Source organism: Salmo salar, chromosome ssa10, assembly GCF_905237065.1.
Source record: "Salmo salar chromosome ssa10, Ssal_v3.1, whole genome shotgun sequence".
NCBI lineage: Eukaryota > Metazoa > Chordata > Actinopteri > Salmoniformes > Salmonidae > Salmo > Salmo salar.
In genome coordinates, this window is record NC_059451.1 from 52,156,053 (window position 1) to 52,173,562 (window position 17,510).

General features: G+C 46.8%; 1 protein-coding gene across 1 annotated transcript in view; it reads right to left on the reverse strand.

The window, feature by feature from the left end:
• insrb (insulin receptor b) overlaps nucleotides 1-17,510 on the reverse strand; it is a 281,258-nt gene that overhangs the window by 76,604 nt on the left and 187,144 nt on the right. The window contains exons 5-10 of the mRNA XM_045687930.1: nucleotides 14,701-14,848; nucleotides 14,314-14,525; nucleotides 12,156-12,282; nucleotides 10,223-10,473; nucleotides 8,893-9,060; nucleotides 8,435-8,633 (exon numbers count right to left, since the gene is read on the reverse strand). Coding sequence (XP_045543886.1) covers nucleotides 8,435-8,633; nucleotides 8,893-9,060; nucleotides 10,223-10,473; nucleotides 12,156-12,282; nucleotides 14,314-14,525; nucleotides 14,701-14,848 — 1,105 coding nt within the window. The remainder of the gene's footprint in view (nucleotides 1-8,434; nucleotides 8,634-8,892; nucleotides 9,061-10,222; nucleotides 10,474-12,155; nucleotides 12,283-14,313; nucleotides 14,526-14,700; nucleotides 14,849-17,510) is intronic.

Below are 17,510 nucleotides of genomic sequence, written 5' to 3' on the forward strand. Positions count from 1 at the left end.
CGCACGCCCTGTATATAGCCTCCACATTGACTCTGTACCGGTACCCCCTGTATATAGCCTCCACATTGACTCTGTACCGGTACCCCCTGTATATAGCCGCCACATTGACTCTGTACCGATACCCCCTGTATATAGCCTCCACATTGACTCTGTACCGATACCCCCTGTATATAGCCTCCACATTGACTCTGTACCGGTACCCCCTGTATATAGCCTCCACATTGACTCTGTACCGGTACCCCCTGTATATACCCTCCACATTGACTCTGTACCGGTACCCCCTGTATATAGCCTCCACATTGACTCTGTACCGGTACCCCCCTGTATATAGCCTCCACATTGACTCTGTACCGGTACCCCCCTGTATATAGCCTCCACATTGACTCTGTACCGGTACCCCCTGTATATACCCTCCACATTGACTCTGTACCGGTACCCCCTGTATATAGCCTCCACATTGACTCTGTACCGGTACCCCCCTGTATATAGCCTCCACATTGACTCTGTACTGGTACCCCCCTGTATATAGCCTCCACATTGACTCTGTACCGGTACCCCCTGTATATAGCCTCCACATTGACTCTGTACCGGTACCCCCTGTATATAGCCTCCACATTGACTCTGTACTGATACCCCCTGTATATAGCCTCCACATTGACTCTGTACCGATACCCCCTGTATATAGCCTCCACATTGACTCTGTACCGGTACCCCCCTGTATATAGCCTCGTTATTACTATTTTACTGCTGTTCTTTAATTACTTGTTTTTTTTTCAACTGCATTGTTGGTTAGGGGCTCGTAAGTAAGCATTTCACTGTAAGATCACACCTGTTGTATTCGGAGCATGTGACTAATACAATTTGATTTGACTTGATTTGACTCCTCCACAGTCAGCCGGGTAAACAGGCTGCAGTTCCACTCATCACCAACAGATGGAGCCACGGACTCTTCCGCTCACCCAGCAGCCAGCCAGTCACTAGGTTTGTTTAAGTCTGAGTTGAATACAGACTGAGCAGTGTTGAGAACAGAACAGGTTGAGGCTGATACAGGAGAAACCATATAAATATAATCTATTTCTATGGCAGCTACAGTTTAGTTGTATTGTTTGTATATCATTGTATTTTTAATTTGTGTGACTGTTCTTGTCATGTTCTGTGTTTTTATGTGTTAGAGTAGCTGCTGCTATTCTACAAAAGCTAAATGGGGATCCAGATAAACAAGCAAGTAAGACCCTACTACTACAGAGAGTAGAGGGAAGTTCCAACTTCCCCCTGGGTCCAATAGCAGCTTTTTCTTCCTAATAGTTGAGGTTGAAATTTTGGGATGGTAATCTGATGCTAGATCAGATCACGTGGTTAGACTGAGGCAACTTCTTTCTCAGCAGGCAGGGTGACATCAGCATAGTAGCTTTATCTATCTGTCACAGTGAGTCTTCAGAACGCTGGCTGCCTGGCTGAGCCCACAGTTATGATGTCACAGTGAGTCTTCAGAACGCTGGCTGCATTGATAGACAGACAGCACCACAGACAAACAGACAGACAGCACCACAGACAAACAGACAGACAGCACCACAGACAAACAGACAGACAGCACCACAGACAAACAGACAGACAGCCCCACGTCCAAGCCCCAGCCCGACAGACAGACTGCACCGATGGACAGACAGACAGACGGACAGAGACAGCACCACAGACAGAGACGGACGGACAGACAGACAGACAGACAGAAAGATATGGCCCCACAGACAGAAAGATATGGCCCCACAGACAGACGGACAGACAGACAGAGACGGCCCCAGACAGACAGACAGAGACGGCCCCAGACAGACAGACAGACAAACAGACAGACAGACAGAAACGGCCCCAGACAGACAGAGACAGACAGACAGAGACGGCCCCAGACAGACAGACAGACAGACAGACAGACAGACAGACAGACAGACAGACAGACAGACAGAGCCGGCCCCAGACAGACAGACAGAGACGGCCCCAGACAGACAGACAGACAGACAGAGACGGCCCCAGACAGACAGACAGAGACGGCCCCAGACAGACAGACAGACAGACAGACAGACAGACAGACAGACAGACAGACAGACAGACAGACAGACAGAGACGGCCCCAGACAGACAGACAGACAGACACAGACAGACAGACAGACAGACACAGACAGACAGACAGACAGACAGACAGACAGACAGAAGGCCCCACAGACAGACGGACGGACAGACAGCACCACAGACGGACAGACAGCACCACAGACGGACAAACAGACAGCACCACTGACAAACAGCACCACTGACAAACAGCACCAATGAGACAGACAGACAGACTTAAAGATAGCACCACTGACAGACGGATAGACAGCACCACTGACAGACAGATGTACAGACTGACTGACAGACAGACAGACAGACACAGACGGCACCACAGACAGACAGACAGACGGCACCACAGACAGACGGCACCACAGACAGACAGACAGACGGCACCACAGACAGACGGCACCACAGACAGACGGCACCACAGACAGACGGCACCACAGACAGACAGACAGACGGCACCACAGACAGACAGACAGACGGCACCACAGACAGACAGACAGACGGCACCACAGACAGACAGACAGACGGCACCACAGACAGACAGACAGACGGCACCACAGACAGACAGACAGACGGCACCACAGACAGACAGACAGACGGCACCACAGACAGACAGACAGACGGCACCACAGACAGACAGACAGACGGCACCACAGACAGACAGACAGACGGCACCACAGACAGACAGACAGACGGCACCACAGACAGACAGACAGACGGCACCACAGACAGACAGACAGACGGCACCACAGACAGACAGACAGACGGCACCACAGACAGACAGACAGACGGCACCACAGACAGACAGACAGACGGCACCACAGACAGACAGACAGACGGCACCACAGACAGACAGACAGACAGACGGCACCACAGACAGACAGACAGACGGCACCACAGACAGACAGACGGCACCACAGACAGACAGACGGCACCACTGACAGACAGACGGCACCACTGACAGACAGACAGTACTGGGTCACAGTGGGTTACAAACAGTCTATCCACTCACGTGGTCCTCTATAGCTCAGTCAGTAGAGAGAGCATGGTGCTTGCAACACTGGGACAGTGGGTTTGATTCTCAGGACCATCCATGCTCAAAATTGATGCCACTTCGGATAAAAGGGTCATATATATATATATATATATACACTGCTCAAAGAAATAAAGGGAACACTAAAATAACACATCCTAGATCTGAATGAATGAAATAATCTTATTAAATACTTTTTTCTTTACATAGTTGAATGTGCTGACAACAAAATCACACAAAAATAATCAATGGAAATCCAATTTCTCAACCCATGGAGGTCTGGATTTGGAGTCACACTCAAAATTAAAGTGGAAAACCACACTACAGGCTGATCCAACTTTGATGTAATGTCCTTAAAACAAGTCAAAATGAGGCTCAGTAGTGTGTGTGGCCTCCACGTGCCTGTATGACCTCCCTACAACGCCTGGGCATGCTCCTGATGAGGTGGCGGATGGTCTCCTGAGGTATCTCCTCCCAGACCTGGACTAAAGCATCTGCCAACTCCTGGACAGTCTGTGGTGCAACGTGGCGTTGGTGGATGGAGCGAGACATGATGTCCCAGATGTGCTCAATTGGATTCAGGTCTGGGGAACGGGCGGGCCAGTCCATAGCATCAATGCCTTCCTCTTGCAGGAACTGCTGACACTCCAGCCACATGAGGTCTAGCATTGTCTTGCATTAGGAGGAACCCAGGGCCAACCGCACCAGCATATGGTCTCACAAGGTGTCTGAGGATCTCATCTCGGTACCTAATGGCAGTCAGGCTACCTCTGGCGAGCACATGGAGGGCTGTGCGGCCCCCCAAAGAAATGCCACCCCACACCATGACTGACCCACCGCCAAACCGGTCATGCTGGAGGATGTTGCAGGCAGCAGAACGTTCTCCACGGCGTCTCCAGACTCTGTCACGTCTGTCACATGTGCTCAGTGTGAACCTGCTTTCATCTGTGAAGAGCACAGGGCGCCAGTGGCGAATTTGCCAATCAATCTTGGTGTTCTCTGGCAAATGCCAAACGTCCTGCACGGTGTTGGGCTGTAACCCCCACCTGTGGACGTCGGGCCCTCATACCACCCTCATGGAGTCTGTTTCTGACCGTTTGAGCAGACACATGCACATTTGTGGCCTGCTGGAGGTCATTTTGCAGGGCTCTGGCAGTGCTCCTCCTGCTCCTCCTTGCACAAAGGCGGAGGTAGCGGTCCTGCTGCTGGGTTGTTGCCCTCCTACGGCCTCCTCCACGTCTCCTGATGTACTGGCCTGTCTCCTGGTAGCGCCTCCATGCTCTGGACACTACGCTGACAGACACAGCAAACCTTCTTGCCACAGCTCGCATTGATGTGCCATCCTGGATGAGCTGCACTACCTGAGCCACTTGTGTGGGTTGTAGACTCCGTCTCATGCTACCACTAGAGTGAAAGCACCGCCAGCATTCAAAAGTGACCAAAACATCAGCCAGGAAGCATAGGAACTGAGAAGTGGTCTGTGGTCACCACCTGCAGAACCACTCCTTTATTGGGGTTGTCTTGCTAATTGCCTATCATTTCCACCTGTTGTTTATTCCATTTGCACAACAGCATATGAAATGTATTGTCATTTAGTGTTGCTTCCTAAGTGGACAGTTTGATTTCACAGAAGTGTGATTGACTTGGAGTTACATTGTGTTGTTTAAGTGTTCCCTTTATTTTTTTGAGCAGTGTATATATATTCACAATACTGTTGTCTGTCTCGCTCTGCCGGACCTGTCTCGCTCTGCCGGACATCGAAGCACCAGTAAGGTTTAGAGGGAAGGGGGTAATTAGGAGTTAACTAGTCTGGTACTGTTGTCTGTCTGAACTCCTTGTTCACTTCCTGTATCATAATTACCATGTCTTCCATTAAACCCCAGCTGAGGTCTCAACTGTGTGTGTGTGTGTGTGTGTGTGTGTGTGTGTGTGTGTGTGTGTGTGTCTGTGTAGCAGTCTAAACGGCAGGGTGGCAGTCTGCATGAACGGATGGTAATGGGTACAATAATCACTCCCATGGGAAGGGGGGGGGCACCAGACAACCCCCTCCTTCTCCCCCTCTGCAGCTGGGTTCCGGAACAGAGCGTAAACAGGGACACACACAGGGTTGGGGCTAGCTTGATAGCACGCTAGAACAAAACACACACACACACACACACACACACACACACACACACACACACACACACACACACACATCCAGGGACAAACAAAGGGAGAGCGGGGCCCCTGCCTGAGGGAGGGACGGAGCACAGTGTTCCTGTGACTGTGAATAACAGCTACAGACCACTCACAGTCAGGGCCCAGACACTGTAGTCTCCCCCCCACTAGCTACTAAATTACAGTTGAATTACAGACCACTCATAGTCAGGGCCCAGACACTGTAGTCTCCCCCCCACTAGCTACTAAATTACAGTTGAATTACAGACCACTCACAGTCAGGGCCCAGACACTAATCCCCCCCCCACCCCACCAGCTAGCTACTAAATTACAGTTGAATTACAGACCACTCACAGTCAGGGCCCAGACACTGTAGTCTCCCCCCCACCCCACCAGCTAGCTACTAAATTACAGTTGAATTACAGACCACTCACAGTCAGGGCCCAGACACTGTAGTCTCCCCCCCACCCCACCAGCTAGCTACTAAATTACAGTTGAATTACAGACCACTCACAGTCAGGGCCCAGACACTGTAGTCTCCCCACCAGCTAGCTACTAAATTACAGCTCGGCTGTAGTAGAAACACACTGACTGGCTGCAGGATGAAAACATCTCTTGTGACTGGAGAGTTAAAGCAGAAGGGCCAAGGCCGGACCACACCGCTTGAAACTGCGGCAAAGCAGAAGAGACCGACTCAGATAGCGATCTCCCATGCCTCCTCTCAGCATCTATGATACACATGCCTTCCTGTGGTTAAACTCTGTGTGTGTGTGTGTGTGTGTGTGTGTGTGTGTGTGTGTGTGTGTGTCAGCCCAGGGGCCTGTCAACAGTATGTCTGAAAGCCAGCTCTGCTTGCTAGTCCACCTGCCAAAGAGCCTCTGGTGCCGACGCAACAGAACGATACACAATTAATCTCTTCTCACATATTCCTGGAATCACGATCAAAGGGGAACAAAATTCATAGAGGCTTTCACTAATTAAACTACGGTCTTCTTCACAGCGCTGACGCTCCATCATCATGCTTGGGTTGAGCAGGCATTTCAATTGTCACATAGAGGGAGAGACATTTTCCCAGAGCTCTCCACCAAGGCGAGAACATTGATAGTTGTGAATTAACACAAACACAGGATTGGAAGCACAGAGAGGAGGTGGGGGCGAGTTAGTATCGTCCCCCCCCCCCCAACAAATTAGTGCATCAAATTACGCATACCACCACTGACATAGAGCTGCTGGTTGTTGTGCTCTGATTGGCTGACAAGGGTGAGGGGTGGCTGGGCATTAACACCAGCACTTGAACGCCATTGGCTTACCCATTGTCAGAAGAGTTGCTTACAGCAGGTGTTGTTCTGGAGGAATGAGAGATCAGCTGTGTTCAGGGCCTACCTGCCATTAGACTGTCTGATAACCTTCCCTTATGTTAACTGAATAGCCTTGTTAGGAGCGTACAGTAGCCCGTAGTCCTCAGTTTCTCGCAGGGTTCCCTGAGCTTTGGGGTACTTTCTGAGGTATAGACAACTGTTATGCCTTTACTACAACACCAAACTGTGACACTACTACTGTTCTCATACCTGATCTCAACACTTTGTTACGAAGGTATCTCTACTGTTCTCATACCTGATCTCAACACTTTGTTACGAAGGTATCTCTACTGTTCTCATACCTGATCTCAACACTTTGCTATGAAGGTATCTCTACTGTTCTCATACCTGATCTCAACACTTTGCTATGAAGGTATCTCTACTGTTCTCATACCTGATCTCAACACTTTGTTACGATGGTATCTCTACTGTTCTCATACCTGATCTCAACACTTTGTTACGAAGGTATCTCTACTGTTCTCACACCTGATCTCAACACTTTGTGGATGTAACTCTGCTAAAATCATACACTCCATACAGAAAAGTATGTGGACACCCCTTCAAATGAGTGGATTTGGCTATTTCAGCCACATCCTTTGCTGACTGGTGTATAAAATCGAGCACACTGCCATGCAATCTCCATAGACAAACATTGTCAGTAGAATGGCCTCACTGAAGACCTCAGTGACTTTCAATGTGGCACCATCATAGGATGCCACCTTTCCAACAAGTCAGTTTGTAAAATGTATGCCCTGCTAAAGCTGCCCTGGTCATCTGTAAGTGCTGTTATTTTGAAGTGACAACGTCTAGGAGCAACAACGGCTCAGCTGCGAAGTGGTAAGCCACACAAGCTCACAGAACGGGACTGCCGAGTGCTGAAGTGCATGGCACGTAAAAATCGTCTGTCCTCAGTTGCAACACTCACTACCGAGTTCCAAACTGCCTCTGGAAGCAACATCAGCTCAAGAACTGTTCATTGGGAAGTTCATGGAATGGGTTTCCATGGCAGAGCAGCCGCACACAAGCCTAAACTCACCACTCACCAATGCCAAGCATCAGCTGGAGAGGTGTAAAGCTCGCCGCCATTGGACTCTGGAGCAGTGGAAATGAGTTCTCTGAAGTGATGAATCACGCTTCACCATCTGGCAGTCCGAAGGACGAATCTGGGTTTGGCGAATGCCAGGAGACTGCTACCTGCCCCAATGCATAGTGCCAACTGTAAAGTTTGGTGGAGGAGGAATAATGGTCTGGGGTTGTTTTTCATGGTTCGGCTAGGCCCCTTATTTTCAGTGATGGGAAATCTTAACGCTACAGTATACAATGACATTCTAGACAATTCTGTGCTTCCAACTTTGTGGCAATAGTTTGGGGAAGGCCCTTTCCTATTTCACCATGACAATGCCCCTGTGTACAAAGCGAGGTCCATACAGAAATGGTTTGTCGAGATTGGTGTGGAAGACCTTGACTGGCCTGCACAGAGCCCTGACCTCAACCCCATCGAACACCTTTGGGATGAATTGGAACGCCGACTACGAGCCAGGTCTATTCGCCCAACATCAGTGCCCGACCTCACTAATGCTCTCGTGGCTGAATGGAAGCAAGTCCCCGCAGCAATGTTGCAACGTCTAGTGGAAAGCCTTCCCAGAAGAGTGGAGGCTGTTATAGCAGCAAAGGGGGGACCAACTCTATATTAATGCCCCTGATTTTGGAATGAGATGTTTTACGAGCAAGTGTCCACATACTTTTGATCATGTAGTGTAACTCTGCTATAATCCTACCTGGGTTCAAACACTTCGTTGTGGATGTAGTTTTCAAAGGCTTTGCGATACTCAGACTCATCAGCCTCCTTCTTGAGCTGGGTCTCTGTTTTGGGGCAGGAACAGCAGCGGCTCCCTGGCCCAGGCTTGTCTGTTTGGTTCCATTTCTGTTCCTCTTCAGTGTCCAGGTGGGTTGGAGCTCGCGACGGAAGCTTCATTCCTACAGACAGACAGACAGACAGACAAAAGACAGTTAGAATCCCAACTGTCACATCCCAACTAAATAAAGTTTAATAAAAAAAACGTTTAAAAAAAAACTGAATCCCAATGGTCCCAAATGTCACATCTGCACCAAAATAGGGGACGACCCACACATCCCGTTCTCATTGGTCAACGGATCATCGGACACGATTGATTGATCTTTTCTTAACTGTAATATGAAATAATCATGTGAACAATGACAATCCTCCATGTCTCACCTTTCTGACAGTAATCAAACTTGTAGAGGTCGCTGTCCTCAGGTTGCTGCTGACAATACACCAGGTAGTGAGTGATGTTCCCGTTGGGGTCCGTGGGGGGTTTCCACTTCAGGATGATTTGAGAGGACGAGTTGGACGATGAGATGGGGTCCAGCGGCACCGACGGCTCTGAAATAACAACATTGCTAGAGTTAGAGTAGGGATTGTTGTCAGACAGGGGCTGGAGGGGACCTATTGGTGGATAACAGTCAGCTTCTACAGTCTTATCTAGGATTACATTGTGTCTGTTAAGTACATAGCTAACCATGTAAATTGTGCCCTTAGTGCCATCATTGTAAAGAGTAAAGTCATGGTTGGCCTACCTTTAAAAATGTTTCACTGAAACTGTTTGATTCATAGGTGCTACCTAGTATTATTTCTGCTGGAGCAGTATGGGGACAAATTATACTGGTGTTAACTGTGTTTTTAACAGAGCTGCAGATTATACCTTGGTGTGGGTAAATGCATGTCAAATGCTGCTATTCAAAATGATATGGGCTGGAAAATTCCATGGCATCACCAGTGGCTATGGATTTTAATTTTTTAATTGGCAGAGATTTTGCAGCATGCCAAATGAACGTCTATGTAAACATGTCATTTTATGGGCTTGTGATGTTGCAATTGCAAATATGTTTGATTTACAGTACCATGTCAAAGCCTTTTTAAACTCCGCCCATATGGCTCACCTCGCTGATATGGACAGAGTGTATTCTAGAAATGACCAAAATGCTTTTGAATGAACACTTTCAGAGAGCAATGAACTAAAGTGGGTACCAACTGATAAACCAACCTGAAAGTAACAAACTGCTTACCTACTTACTGCCTTTTAAATGACCTTTTGGGGCAGAACCCTGTGTACGTACCGTTTCATCCATATTCAAAGCTATTTTTCTAAATGTAGATGTGGAGTGGCCCCTCTCGCTATTGAGACTGGTCGATACACAAACACTCCCCTAGCTAAACGTGTCTGTACTTTCAGTAACGATGGTGCCATTGAAACCGAAGCTCATACCTTGCTTTATGTGGGTTATATACAATAACATTAGTGATGATCTTTACTGTGGGTTATACAACGACATTAGAGATGACCTTTTTTGTCAGCATGAAAATGTTTATGGTCTTGATGAAAATAATAATTGTGACATTTTATCAGATAACAATTATGTAGAATGCTGTAAGGACGGAGGACTATGTTTGTGACTCAGTAGTAGAATGATGTAAGGACGGAGGACTATGTTTGTGACTCAATAGTAGAATGCTGTAAGGACGGAGGACTATGTTTGTGACTCACTGGTGGCATTGGTGCGGACGTAGATGATTTCGCTCTTGGCCCCGTGGACCTGGTGTTCGTCTGAGGCGGAGAGCTGGGTCTTGACCATGATGGCGTACTGGGTCCAGGGCTTCATAGGATGGATGAGGAAGCCAGGCTCCGCCTGCTCCTTCCCCTCCGTGGCCCGGGGTGGAGGGTCGACGTCAGCTATCACCCAGCTGTTAGAGCCGCACGCGTCCTGGCCATCAAACTCTGTCACGTTCTTATAAGGCCTGGAGATGGAGAGGACAGAAAGACACTGACATACTAATAGTAGAGACACAACTGTTACTGTTACTAGCCGGCTACCACCCGCTACTCTAATCTACACCTTAGAGACTGCTGCACTATCTACATAGTCATGGAACCTCCTATATAAACTACACACCTTTTCGATTCAACACTTTTGACACCTTACAACAGGGTTTGGCCCACCAAGCTATTGGCCCCCCCAAGCTTTCTGAGCAAAAACAAATGTTGTTGTTGGACATAAAAAAAACTAAAAACACCAGGAAATCAGCTCTAAGTGATTTTAATTGAAGAAATCGGTTCCCAAATATTCTCAGACATAAGAGAGAGACACGTGATCGTATGCAAATGTAAGCAAGGTTTAAAATGATTGTTTTAGTCAAACATATCGGTTTGGGCTTCTTGTCGTCAATATGCAGTCAATTTGCTAATTATTTGTAATTATACTGGACAAAAATATAAAAACAACACGTAAAGTGTTGGTCCCATGTTTCATGAGCTGAAATAAAAGTTCCCAGAAATATTTCCATACGCCAAAAAGCTTATTTCGCTCAAATTTTGGGCACAAATGTGTTTAAATTAGCATTTCTTCTTTGCCAAGATAATCCATTCACCTGACAGGTGTGGCATATCAAGAAGCTGATTAAACAGCATGATCATTACACCTTGTGCTGGGGACAATATAAGGTCACTCTAAAATGTGCAGTTTTGTCACACAACAAAGCCACCGATGTCTCAAGTTGAGGGAGCGTGCAATTGACATGCTGACTGTAGAATTTTTATTTCTCTACCATAAGCCACTTCCACGTTGTTTTAGAGAATTTGGCAGTATGTCCAACCGGCCTGACAACCGCAGACCACGTGTAACCACGCCAGCCCAGGACCTCCACATCTGGCTTCTTCACCAGCGAGATCGTCTGAGGAAGCCTTGCACCCTAGTGGGTGGGATATATATATGCCCCCTTTCTGCTATAACAGCCTCCACTCTCCGAGGGAATGCTTTCCACTAGATGTTGGAACATTGCTGCAGGGATTTTCTTTCTTTCAGCCACAAAAGCATTAGTGAGGTCGGGCGATTAGGCCTGGCTCACAGTCGGTGTTCGAATTCATCCCAAAGGTGTTTGATGGGGTTGAGGTCAGGGCTCTGTGCATACCAGTCAAGGGTCTCCCACACCAATCTCGACAAACCATTTCTGTATCGACCTCACTTTACGAATGGGGGCATTGTCATGCTGAAACAGGAAAGGGCCTTACCCAAACTGTGGCCACAAAGTCGGAAGCACAGAATTGTCTAGAATGTCATTGTATGCTGTAGCGTTAAGATTTCCCATCACTGGAACTAAGGGGCCTAGCCAGAACCATGAAAAACAGCCCCATTCCTCCCCCGCCAAACTTTACAGTTGGCACTACGCATTCAGGCAGGTAGTATTCTCCTGGCATTCGCCAAACCCAGATTTTTACGCGCCACATGCTTCAGCACTCGGCGGTCCCGTTCTGTGAGCTTGTATGACCTACCACTTCGTGGCTGAGACGATGTTGCCCCTAGATGTTTCCACTTCACAATAACAGCAGTTACAGTTGCCCAGGGCAGCTCTACCTCTAGGAGATAGTAACCTTGTCCCACAGGGCAAGAGCATAACTTACTCATGTATCGTTTTCTACTTACGCCTCTTTGTAGAGGACCATGAAGCCCAGTAGGTCTCTATAGTCCGGCGGCCAGAAAGGCTCCCACTTGATGAGGATCTTGTCCGACTGTGTGCGCACCGTGGTGAAATTCAGGAACTGGGTCTCACCTGGTGACCAAGAAACAGAGACAGAGGTTAAGAACAGGAGTGATCAGGGTGAATCAGGGAGGTGGGAGAATAGCAATATTGTAGATGAGGTAACTAAAAATGCTAGGTAACTGAAATAGCTCGGGGCTACACTGTAAATACAGATTGGAGGACTGAACTACTGACCACTTTTATCCAAAGCAACTTACAGTCATGCGAGCATCCATTTTTGTATGGGTGGCCCAAAGAGGGAATCTAACCCACGATCCTGGCGTTTGCAAGCACCACGCTCTATAAACTGAGCCATAAAGGATCACTAAATACTTGATAGTAAATGTTAACTGTATGTCACACCTTGGGTAAAAGTGTCTGCTACTTGACGACTATATGTGACTCATTTCAGGAAACAAGGCGTATGTCGCCCATCACTACTTCATAGGAGAGACATTTGAACGTAAACTTTTTATTTATTTATCAAAATACGTTTGTTTTTGGCAGAAATGTTTTGAAATCAGTGGTATTAGAGTATGACGGCTAAGGAGATGGAGAAAACTCAGTCGTTTGATTGCAAAAATGCAGATGCAGTCAAAATGAGAACACAGAAGGCTGTTGCATAAAACACCTGTCTCAGATTACATCTTCAAACTAAGGGCAACCATGGCATCTGTGACAGAGAGGGAGAAGTGTCCATCCATGTATACGAGTAAGACAGTCTAGCTAGCTACATTTTCAGATATTACACGTTTCTCATTTCGTCAAAAAGTCATCAAGTTAAAGTGTATTGCTAGCTAGCTAATGTTATGTGTATGATCTGTGTAGTAATATTATTCGTATCTCAGAGCCATTTGCATTGCTAGTTATCGCCTGAAGAAAGCTAGCTAACAGTGAACCTGTTTGGTTAACTACCTGCAGATTCATGTTGGGATTATGGTTCATTGTTTAGCTAGCTAGCTACATGTCTAAACAAAATCGGCAGGACCGATGCAAGTAACTGCAGTACCACTATGCAAGTAACTGCAGTACCAGTCAAAATGTTGGACACACCTACTCATTAAAGGGTTTTTCTTTATTTGTACTGTTTTCTATAAAGTAGAAAATAGTAAAAATGAAGAAAAACCCTTGAATGAGTAGGTGTCCAAACTTTTGACTGGTTCTATATTTCAATAGAACGTTTATGACGTCACTGCGACAACTGTCGATAGATGTAGCTGGTAAATTCGCTTTGATTATCTACTCTGATTTCAGAGCACTCTCGTCTGAGTGTGCCAGAGCGCAGAATAACTGACGAATTTACGAATGCTCAACACCGAGTTGAATATGGACGGTGTCAGTAAACGTCGGCAAAAAAGCGTGATTAAATTGTTGCCAGCAGCACAGTTGACAGTCACCAACGCTCTGGACAACATAACAACCTAACCAGCTCTGCTAGGGTGAGTAAAATGGTCAGAGTGAGCTGTTCTCTCATTTGTGTCTGGAAGTAGCTAGCAAGCTAGCCAACGTTAGCCAGTTAGCTTGGGTGCTTGACTGCTGCTGTTAGGTTAGAACACTCGGATCAACCCTACTCCTCGGCCAGAGCATCCAGTGTGCTCTCTGAACGAACGGACAATCTGACAACACTCTTGAGTTTACGAACGCCCAGAGCACACTCGGGCACTCCAGATTAAATTTACAAACACACCCGTAGTATAAACCAGCCTTTAGTCTTGAACTCTTCGGTTGTTTAGTACATGGCCTCACATGTGAATCCTTAAAGAGATGGGTGGGGATAAAGCTTAAGAGGTTGTGAATGATGCTGAACGGGTGTAGACAAAGAAGAGCTCTCCAGTAGGTACACCAAGGGCCATTTTCTCAAAAGTGAAGTTCAAAACAGAATTACTTTCCTATTGTTCATCAACTATAGTGAATGATATACCATTTTCTAGCTCTGAGTCTCTACTTTTATCCAATGCAAAAAAAACACAATTTCAAATGTTGCTACATAAGACCACATCGAGCCGGTCGGTCACATAATATGATCATGTTTGTCTAAAGTTCCATGTTGGCTGGTCTTACAGGAGGCCTGGTCTCCATCGGTCCTGCCGATTTCATTCTTGATGCCTCTCCCCTTAGTGCCTGTCACCTCTTCCATCTTGCGGATCTCAGACATGCACAGCTTGGAGTTGTGAAGGAAGAACATGCGCCCCTGAAGGATGGTCAGGTTGTGTTTGTTCCAGTCCCAAAGCTGACGCAGGTTCTGGTTGTCCAAGGCGTAGAACGAGTAGTTCCTGATAAAGTACATAGAGAGAGAGAGAGAGAGGTTGAGAAAATGAACAACTGACCTAAAGCAGTAGAAAAAAACAATCATATATAAATCTGCACACTGGTCTCCCAGGTACTATGTTAATTCAGGCAACGTTTCAAACCCTAGTCTGATATAGTGCACTACTACACAAGACCTACCCATCTTGGGTCAGCGTCTCTCCCCGGATGACGCGTAGCTTGCGGAGGAAGGAGAGAGAGACGAGGGCGTAGGCTCTCTTGATGGTCAGGTTGCCTGTTATCTCCTCCAGTTGACCCAGGTTAGCCTCCAGCTCTGCTGCTATGTTGTCTGATGTAGAAAGAGGAAACAGACAGTCAGTCAGTCAGTCAATCAGTTAACCTCTGCTGCTATGAGAGGAAACAGTCAGTCAGTTAGCTAGAGCCGATGTCCGCGCCCCAGTGGAAATATAAATTAGCATATTAAAAACATCTCCATAAAAAGATAGAAATATCTGTTTTGCATTGGATGCGTCTCAATCGCTCACTTCAGCTGCCAGAGCTAGAGCGGTGTTTGTTATGACCCCTCTATGAAAAGGTGAGACTCACAAACACGTACATGTCGGTTGTTTTGCTCTAGACTTGTTTGAAGGTCCCTCGGTACCAGTTAAAAAAATATGAATGAAAGTATATATGGAGACTGTTTAGTACCAAAAATATGGGGTTAAATACATGTAACAAAACAACAACAATCCTGATCTTTCTAATATCTCTCAGATATAGGACAGACACTTCAGAACAAACTTCCTTTAGATTTTTTGGGAGGTTAATATCTGTTCCATGTAGTGAATCTGTTATTCAATGTGTTTGTATGGGACAATAGCAGTAAGGCCAGATAAAAATTATCCCCCAAAAATGGAAATTTTATTTTATACTTCAAGAGGTCTTAAAATTCAAAATCAAATACCAAAATGACATGTGTGTGACAAATAAAATTTGATTTGATTTTAACCTGCTATATTGACTGAGGTAACGAGAGGAAACAGACAGTCAGTTAACCTCTGCTGCTATATTGACTGAGGTAACGAGAGGAAACAGACAGTCAGTTAACCTCTGCTGCTATATTGACTGAGGTAACGAGAGGAAACAGTCAGTCAGTCAGTTAACCTCTGCTGCTATATTGACTGAGGTAACGAGAGGAAACAGACAGTCAGTTAACCTCTGCTGCTATATTGACTGAGGTAACGAGAGGAAACAGACAGTCAGTTAACCTCTGCTGCTATATTGACTGAGGTAACGAGAGGAAACAGAGTCAGTCAGTTAACCTCTGCTGCTATATTGACTGAGGTAACGAGAGGAAACAGACAGTAAGTTAGTTAACCTCTGCTGCTATATTGACTGAGGTAACAAGAGGAAACAGACAGTCAGTTAACCTCTGCTGCTATATTGACTGAGGTAACGAGAGGAAACAGTCAGTTAACCTCTGCTGCTATATTGACTGAGGTAACAAGAGGAAACAGACAGTCAGTTAACCTCTGCTGCTATATTGACTGAGGTAGCGAGAGGAAACAGACAGTCAGTTAACCTCTGCTGCTATATTGACTGAGGTAACGAGAGGAAACAGACAGTCAGTTAACCTCTGCTGCTATATTGACTGAGGTAACGAGAGGAAACAGTCAGTCCGTTAACCTCTGCTGCTATATTGACTGAGGTAACAAGAGGAAACAGACAGTCAGTTAACCTCTGCTGCTATATTGACTGAGGTAACGAGAGGAAACAGACAGTAAGTTAGTTAACCTCTGCTGCTATATTGACTGAGGTAACAAGAGGAAACAGACAGTCAGTTAACCTCTGCTGCTATATTGACTGAGGTAGCGAGAGGAAACAGACAGTCATTTAACCTCTGCTGCTATATTGACTGAGGTAACGAGAGGAAACAGACAGTCAGTTAACCTCTGCTGCTATATTGACTGAGGTAGCGAGAGGAAACAGACAGTCAGTTAACCTCTGCTGCTATATTGACTGAGGTAGCGAGAGGAAACAGTCAGTCAGTCAGTTAACCTCTGCTGCTATATTGACTGAGGTAACGAGAGGAAACAGACAGTCAGTTAACCTCTGCTGCTATATTGACTGAGGTAACGAGAGGAAACAGTCAGTCCGTTAACCTCTGCTGCTATATTGACTGAGGTAGCGAGAGGAAACAGTCAGTTCAGGTAGTGGATGAGGTGAGTTTCAGTATAAAGCATTTTGAACCCCTGGAAATATCAATAGAGTCTGTTAAGTGACCAAATTATATATTGGGTAGTGAGGGTGGTTGGTAGTGAGGGTGGTTGGTAGTGAGGGTGGTTGGTAGTGAGGGTGGTGGAGAGTGATGCGGTCGGTTGGTAATGAGGGCGGTAGGTAGTGAGGGTGGTAGGTAGTGAGGGCGATTGGTTGGTAGTGAGGGTGGTTGGTAGTGAGGGTGGTAGGTAGTGAGGGTGGTTGGTTGGTAGTGAGGGTGGTTGGTAGTGAGGGTGGTAGGTAGTGAGGGTGGTTGGTTGGTAGTGAGGGCGGTAGGTAGTAGGGTGGTTGGTAGTGTGGGTGGTTGGTTGGTAGTGAGGGCAGTAGTGTGGGTGGTAGGTAGTGAGGGTGGTAGGTAGTAGGGTGGTAGGTAGTGAGGGTGGTAGGTAATGAGGGTGGTGGAGAGTGTGGGCGGTCGGTAGTGAGGGAAGGGAAGAGGGGATACCTAGTCAGTTGTACAATTGAATGTTTTCAACTGAAATGTGTCTTCTGCATTTAACCCAACCCCTCTGAATCAGAGAGGTGCGGGGGGCTGCCTTAATCAACATCCACGTCTTCGGTGCCCGAGGGTGTTAGGTAGTGAGGGCAGTCGGTAGTGAAGGTGGTAGGTAGTGAGGGTGGTTTGTTGATTGGAAGTGAGGGTGGTTTGTAGTGAGGGTGGTTGGTTGGTAGGAAGTAGGTTGGTATTGAGGGAGGGCGGTTGGTAGGTAGGTAGTGAGGGCAGTTGGTAGGTA